Here is a 6,368-nt window from a genome sequence, read left to right on the forward strand (position 1 = left end):
GGCACACATTCTTTTCACACCAGTTGCTTTAATCGACAATTCCTGTTTAGAAAGTGACGCCAAAGACAGCGAACGAAATTCTATGACTGTCTTAACCTTTCGAAAGCACGGCTGGCACAGTTTATTCGGAAAGCCATCGTCAGACTTGACTTCTTTTCCAGTTAAAAACTCGAGCACCTTTAGCAATTCTGGCTCTTTGTTACTTTTCTCACCAAAAATATTAACTGGATGGTTTCTAAGTAAAACCGTTTTATTACAACGGCGACAAGTGTTGTCAAAGTTGGTGGACGCTGTTTGTTTGGCAGGATCGTCTTCCAAATCCTCTATGTCTTCATCTGTTCATATTTTCGCGCCATCAGCCTTTCGAACATTTTGACTTCCGTGTAAAATTTCTTTGTTTTCGAACAGCCAATCAAAAAAATTCGAATTTTTTCGGTTATTCTCTGTCCCCAGAGCGTCCCCCAGAGCCCTTTGTTTCCTCGTGCCTAGGCCCTGCCGGCTAAGAGAAACGAAAAGGGCTATGGGGACGAGAATGGCTCTTTAGCTTGCTTAGCCGGCGTTCGCCGGCGAGCTCTTGCTAAATTTTGACATTTCGTGAAAATGATAAAACTCAATGTCGGCGGCCACCTTTTCACAACCAGTCAGTCAACCCTGAATAATGATCCAGGTACTTAATGTATATTTTACCAAGGCCTATTACAAGAAAGCAGCGGTATCAAAAAGGCTAAACGAATATTTTAAAAAAGTGAAACCACGCGGGAACGTTGAAAAATTTCTCGCAATATTTCCGCGTGCAAAAATGTTTTCTCGATTTGCTAGGTTCTTATTTTTTCCTTTTAATCATGTTTATGCCAGGTTCGATGTTACACGCCATGTTTTCAGGAAGATTTGACACAAAGCCAAGCGAGGATGGATCTTACTTCATTGATCGCGATGGAACTCACTTCCGCATTATCCTGAATTACCTTCGCACCGGACAACTTATTGCGCCTGAAGACAAGATTGCTCGCAAAGAGCTACTGGCCGAGGCTGAATTTTATCAAATAAAAGGAATAATTGATGAACTAAAAGCAAGACCTTTCAAGGATTCATTGATTCTCTCGCCAGATCAACGCCAAACTTTGATCAACTGGTTGAAGCCCACACTTACAAGTGCCAGCCATAACTTTGCATTGTTATACCGGAGTTCTCGCGATGGTATGAGCTCGAGGGGTTCCAAAGAATTTAATAATACCTTATTTCACTCTTTTTGCGACTGCAAGGGAGCAACGGTAGTGGTAGTCAAGTACGGAGAGTACATTTTTGGGGGATATACTGAACAACAGTGGGAAAAGTCAAGTAAGTTCTTTCAAGATTAGATAGGTACGCAATGCGTACGTGTGCTTTCTGTAAGATAGTAGAGGTAATGTGACCTTCGGTATAATATATACATATTTAACAATTACTCCATGAGGGTACACTGGATTATGGATAGTAGATAGCTAATGAGGTTCATAGTGCGAAGTTGGCTGAAACTATCTCATATCCAACCAGTGTGAGTGGATTTTTTTTATTGAAAACACCCAAAGAATTGCAGTATTTACGTTTGAAACTTTGGAGTTAAAAATGATCGAGCAATTATTATTATAATTAATATTTGAACTCCCCGGCTGTTCTTGCTGATGTTTAAACCTACAACCTACCATATTTGTGGTCCATGATATATGAGCTCACATACCATAGCCTGTAAATTAATCAAATCTAAGGAATTGTAATATACCCTGGCTTTTAATACACTTGTAGGTAAGGCAAGGTTAAGTCTGTATTTGAGCCTAGTCAGGCCCATCAGGTCAGAATGTATCCTGGTTTCTGTAGCATGAAGCAACTAGAAAATACAGTAAAAACCTGCATATAAGAACCTAACATTTAAGAACCTGTTAGGCTAAAATTTCATTTTTAAGCACCCTTCACATAAGAACCATTTTAGGCTAAAATTCTAAAACAGGTTCTTATTTTCAAAAAAGAAAACAATCTTCTCAAAAATATAGAATTAAAAAATCTTCTCAAAAATATATTTTTATCACAGTCTGTACACAATATAGTTACAGCATAGTTACATAAAACTTGTCCTCCTTGAATATAATTATTAACTTTTGTATACAAGATTTATTGGGAATTATAGTGAAGGTTACAGTATAGGTTTGATTTTAACAGAATCAGATTAAAATAGTATAGTATTTTGCTTACCGAGGCCTTCAAGAATACTGTTATTGGACATTATAGGACCAGATCATTTAAAAATTCTACTTTATTTCTTGAACAAAAGTTAAGAACCTAATTAAGAACCTAGTTAGCCTAATTTTACACTAAATACCATTTAATATAAGAACCTGTTTAGGCTAACTTGAAAAAACCTAGGTTCTTATACGCAGGTTTTTACTGTATATATCTTTTCTCCCCTGGATGGGTTGCTAGGCCATCCCAGGGTTACCCCAGCATTAAATTTGCCAGTCACCAGGGGGGGGGGGGGGGAGGGGGTTTTACCATATTCGTTTAGCAGCAGGAAGACCTTGTATATACCACATAATTCCTTAATAATTCCTTTGTGAGTGCTAGCAAAGTATTGTTTCCGGTGATAATTTATTTTTCAAACATAGAAGTTAATCAGTGTATTATTTTATTTTTACACTCAGACTTAACAAGAAAAAACTGATAGGTCACCATACTTGTTTACTGAAAACAACAGAGACGATGAGCATCCCCTCACCTTTTATATTTGAGTTCCCCCCCCCCCCCAATGGGGCTATCGACCAAGTGTAAAGCGAATATCACCTAACTAGCGATGATATATGTGGACCAACTGTCAACCAATATAACAACCGACACATCAGACAAAACAACCCATAGTAAACATCATCCCTAAGTTTTATTTATACCAAACATAAAAATTGTGTGTTTTGTCCATAAAACGTAGGGTCATGAAATAACTATTACTTTGTGACCATAAATCATGTGATTGAAAAAAATTACTTAGCAAAACAAACAGTTGTAAAGTGCAAATTTGGAAGATCTGATATTTTCGATCTTCAGTTGGTTAAGGTGGCGGGGGATACCTGTGCATGAATAAATTCATGAGGCGAAATTTGGTTTGTCCTGCATCTTTTAAAAGGCTTATATTTCGGTTGTTATGGGTGCTATTAAGCTCAAATTTTACAGCGACCTAAAGAAATGATGAAAGATTATGACTATTATGTTTTATTTTATGGATTGTACTTAACGGCGGTGATATAGCCTCGTAAGTGACAAATTACGAGATACATGATTTGGTGGCAGAGTTTACAGATCGACTATGAGACAGCACACTGTGATCTTGGCAAAAACTGATCAGTCAATATCTCTAGTGTGTCATAACAGAAGCGGATTTTTTAATTTTAAGTTTGCCAGGTAGTTATGATGGTTTAAATGCGAACATTTGAATTTAATGCCTTCTACCTCTTTCTAAAAGCGCTCTTTTAAAATTCCGCTTCTGTTATGACACACTACAGTATTCCTAGTTTAACTCTCTGCAGTGGCAAGTCATGAAGTTCTGTATCCGCGCTGAATTCTCTGCCACAAAATTGTCGAAAAAGTCCAAACTTTGAGATTTCCGAAGGTGTCCCGACCAAAACACGATTTCCAAAGGAGAGATGTAATTATGGTAATTTTAATAATTATATTCCATGCTTTACTTGTGACAACAATGCGTTTCAAAAAAGACACGATTGTTTATGAATATTATTGTGATTACTCCTCCTACAATCTATATAAATTCATAAAGCTAAGTGTTGCGGTAAATTGGTTAAAATTCCTTAAGAGTTCTAACACTTTGCTATGTTTTAGAATTCAAGGAAAAAGGAGAATTTTTTAAGACCCATACGTCAATTTTGAGTAAACATTTTGTTCACAATCCGTGCTACACGCGAACACATCAAATCACGCGCACGCGCTCAAATTTTTTTCCAGTCATAAATATCTCGTAAAGTTGTCGACGTCAGTCGTTGCACTTCGTGCATACGCTTTAAATAAATGCATAATGATGAGCATAAGGTGTCCCCCGCGACCTTAAACTGCAAAGAAAATCTCACTGCTACGAAATTTATGTCGATAACAATATTTATTATGTTGATTCTAGTGTTGTTTTGTCGTTATGTAAGTACCATAAAATCTTGTAACACAAAATAAATCCTAGGCATCTTACCATTTCATCTTGCCTTTCCATTCTTGTACTTGGTCATCTGACAATGGCCTAATTGAATTTAATGTAATTAATATTAAATCCTTCATTTAATCTTTCCCCACAGTTAAGTGTCATGTACTAGGTCAATGTAATCCTAATGTGGTCACTTGCAGTAAATTAATATTATAGGGATTTTTGCTTGACTTTAGATTGGGGAGTCCACAGAAAAGCCAGTGACTCTTTCCTGTTCAGCCTCGTCAACCCAAGTGGTCTGCCACCAACAAAGATGCCTTTGAAGGCTGGAGAAGAAGATTATGCTATCTATTGCAGCAGTAACTGTGGCCCAGTATTTGGAAGATGTGAATTGAGCGATCTTCGTCTTCACCAATTTGAGCGTTGCACCACAAATTTGGACAACTCATACCAATGTCCAGCAGGTCAGGATGCTACCACATTTTTGACGGGAAAACAGTCTTTTGACATCAGTGAAATGGAAGTTTTTGGGTTTGAGAAGTAAGATGTTTATAATAACATGCATTCATCAGTGCAGGGGTCAAAATAACGGCCAGTCGACAGTCAATGTCTGGTCAAGATGGCAATTTGTTCGGACAAGGTTTTTGTTTGCCGGTCATTTTGAGCGGTCATATACATGGCTTTTAAAATGATAACTTATGAGCAGAAAAATAAATAACATGTTTGTTGCCAATTTAATATCTTTAAGCTTTAACTAAAATTATCACATCTTACAAGTGCATTTAGAAGCGCTCTATTCATAAAAATTGCAGTCAAAATAGTGAAGAAACAGCGGTGGTTTTTATGCCACGCAAACAAAGATGAACTTATGAACAGCAGTAACGGGTGGTTGTGACGTCACAACTCAGACAAGACTCGGACAGCAAACCGAAATGGCGGACAAATTTTCTTAAAACACTTTCTAAAGCAGCCGGTATTCCTAAAACATTTTTGTAAAACGAAAACTTCGCCTAGATTCCTTCTATTTCTCTCAAAACACACTGATGTTTTTAGCTTTGTGGCGGTTATATTCATTTGCATTCATTTCTATTTTTAGATCTTGCGCGTTTCCTTATAGACGTCTTTAGCTTCGTTTGTTTGTTGTCCCATTTCAGACCACATGATGTTACTCTTGAGAAAAAAAATCTCGTGGAAATGAGTGAATAATTTCCAGATGAACAAAGGAACAATTCTCTGTAGAGCATCACCTGATCTGAAATGGACAATTTACAAACGTAGCTAAAGAGGTCTATATTTTGACTGGTCAGAAAGGACACGCTTAATCTGTTTGGCCAGGCAACATGACCAACAACTGTCCGAAATTATTTTGTGCCCTGAAGTGCATCATGGGAAAGTCATTTTAATATAGATCAATAAACGTGACATTTATAAAACAACTGTTCAAAGTCATTGAAACTTTTAAAGCGAACATGAGGGTGTTTTAAGTTTGTTCTGAGAAATCCTTGAAAGCAGCAATTTATCTGTTTATTCACAGTCCCCTGATTGTGACTTGCAGCAATTCAGCGTATTCATTTTGGGGTGGAAGCGAAGTTTAATATAGCCAAGTAAATGAAAACACTTTGGGTTCAAAATTTGTTTTTCCCCCCTAAAGTAGTAGTGTAATCTACACACGACTAGTCAAGCATATACATAACAAAATTTTCTAGACTAAAAGTCATGTAAGAGTAAAAGAAAAGCTACAGAAATAGGTCTCTTGAGGGACGGAAACAAATACCTCGCGTGTAAAATACAAACTTGTTGATTTCCCCTTTTTCCAAGAACTGACCAAGACCACAATTCGGCCTTATCGTGTTTCCAGGAAGTAAGGTGTCATCTTTCTCCCAACAAAAACGGGGCCGGTTTTCACAAGCGACGGAGTCGTAGTCGGAATCAGAAACCTAGAGAGCTACGATCTAGATGGAAAATCACACAGACAGAGTCGTAAGAAAATGGAAACGTTCTGATTCTTCCGACTCCGATTCCGTCGAGTTTATGACTCCGTTAACGACTCTGATTTTCGATTTTCACTAGGTCTTAAGCGGTCTTACCAATCCGATTACGACTCCGTCGCTTGTGAAAACCAGCCTAAAGATACACTGGTCAAAAGGGGCAAGGGAGATGTACTGTAAAAAGTCTCGAGAAAATAAAACACAAAACAACA

General features: G+C 37.5%; 2 protein-coding genes across 3 annotated transcripts in view; both read left to right on the forward strand.

The window, feature by feature from the left end:
- The window catches only part of LOC144644462 (acid-sensing ion channel 3-like), a 176,890-nt gene extending 174,488 nt beyond the window's left edge, over positions 1–2,402 (forward strand). The window contains exon 7 of the mRNA XM_078503956.1: positions 1,878–2,402. The gene's annotated coding sequence lies outside the window, so the exon portion shown is untranslated. The remainder of the gene's footprint in view (positions 1–1,877) is intronic.
- Positions 542–6,368, forward strand: LOC144644467 (BTB/POZ domain-containing protein KCTD21-like). 2 transcript variants are annotated; one of them, XM_078503963.1, is made up of 3 exons: positions 542–667; positions 856–1,338; positions 4,405–6,368. In XM_078503963.1, the coding sequence occupies exons 1-3, from the start codon at positions 601–603 to the stop codon at positions 4,710–4,712; spliced, it is 858 nt and encodes a 285-aa protein (XP_078360089.1). In that variant the 5' UTR covers positions 542–600; the 3' UTR covers positions 4,713–6,368. The 2 variants fall into 2 exon arrangements, with proteins under 2 accessions (XP_078360089.1, XP_078360090.1); XM_078503964.1 differs by having other exon boundaries at positions 883–1,338.

The sequence above is a fragment of the Oculina patagonica genome, chromosome 2, assembly GCF_052425735.1.
Source record: "Oculina patagonica isolate OP01 chromosome 2, crgOcupat, whole genome shotgun sequence".
NCBI lineage: Eukaryota > Metazoa > Cnidaria > Anthozoa > Scleractinia > Oculinidae > Oculina > Oculina patagonica.

Bases quoted from the DNA above. Each gene is read 5' to 3' on its own strand.
- LOC144644467 (XM_078503963.1), top strand. From the start codon at position 601: ATGATAAAACTCAATGTCGGCGGCCACCTTTTCACAACCAGTCAGTCA. The intron at 668-855 runs GTACTTAATGTA...TGTTTATGCCAG, and splicing joins AACCCTGAATAATGATCCAG to GTTCGATGTTACACGCCATG. The intron at 1,339-4,404 runs GTAAGTTCTTTC...GCTTGACTTTAG, and splicing joins ACAACAGTGGGAAAAGTCAA to ATTGGGGAGTCCACAGAAAA.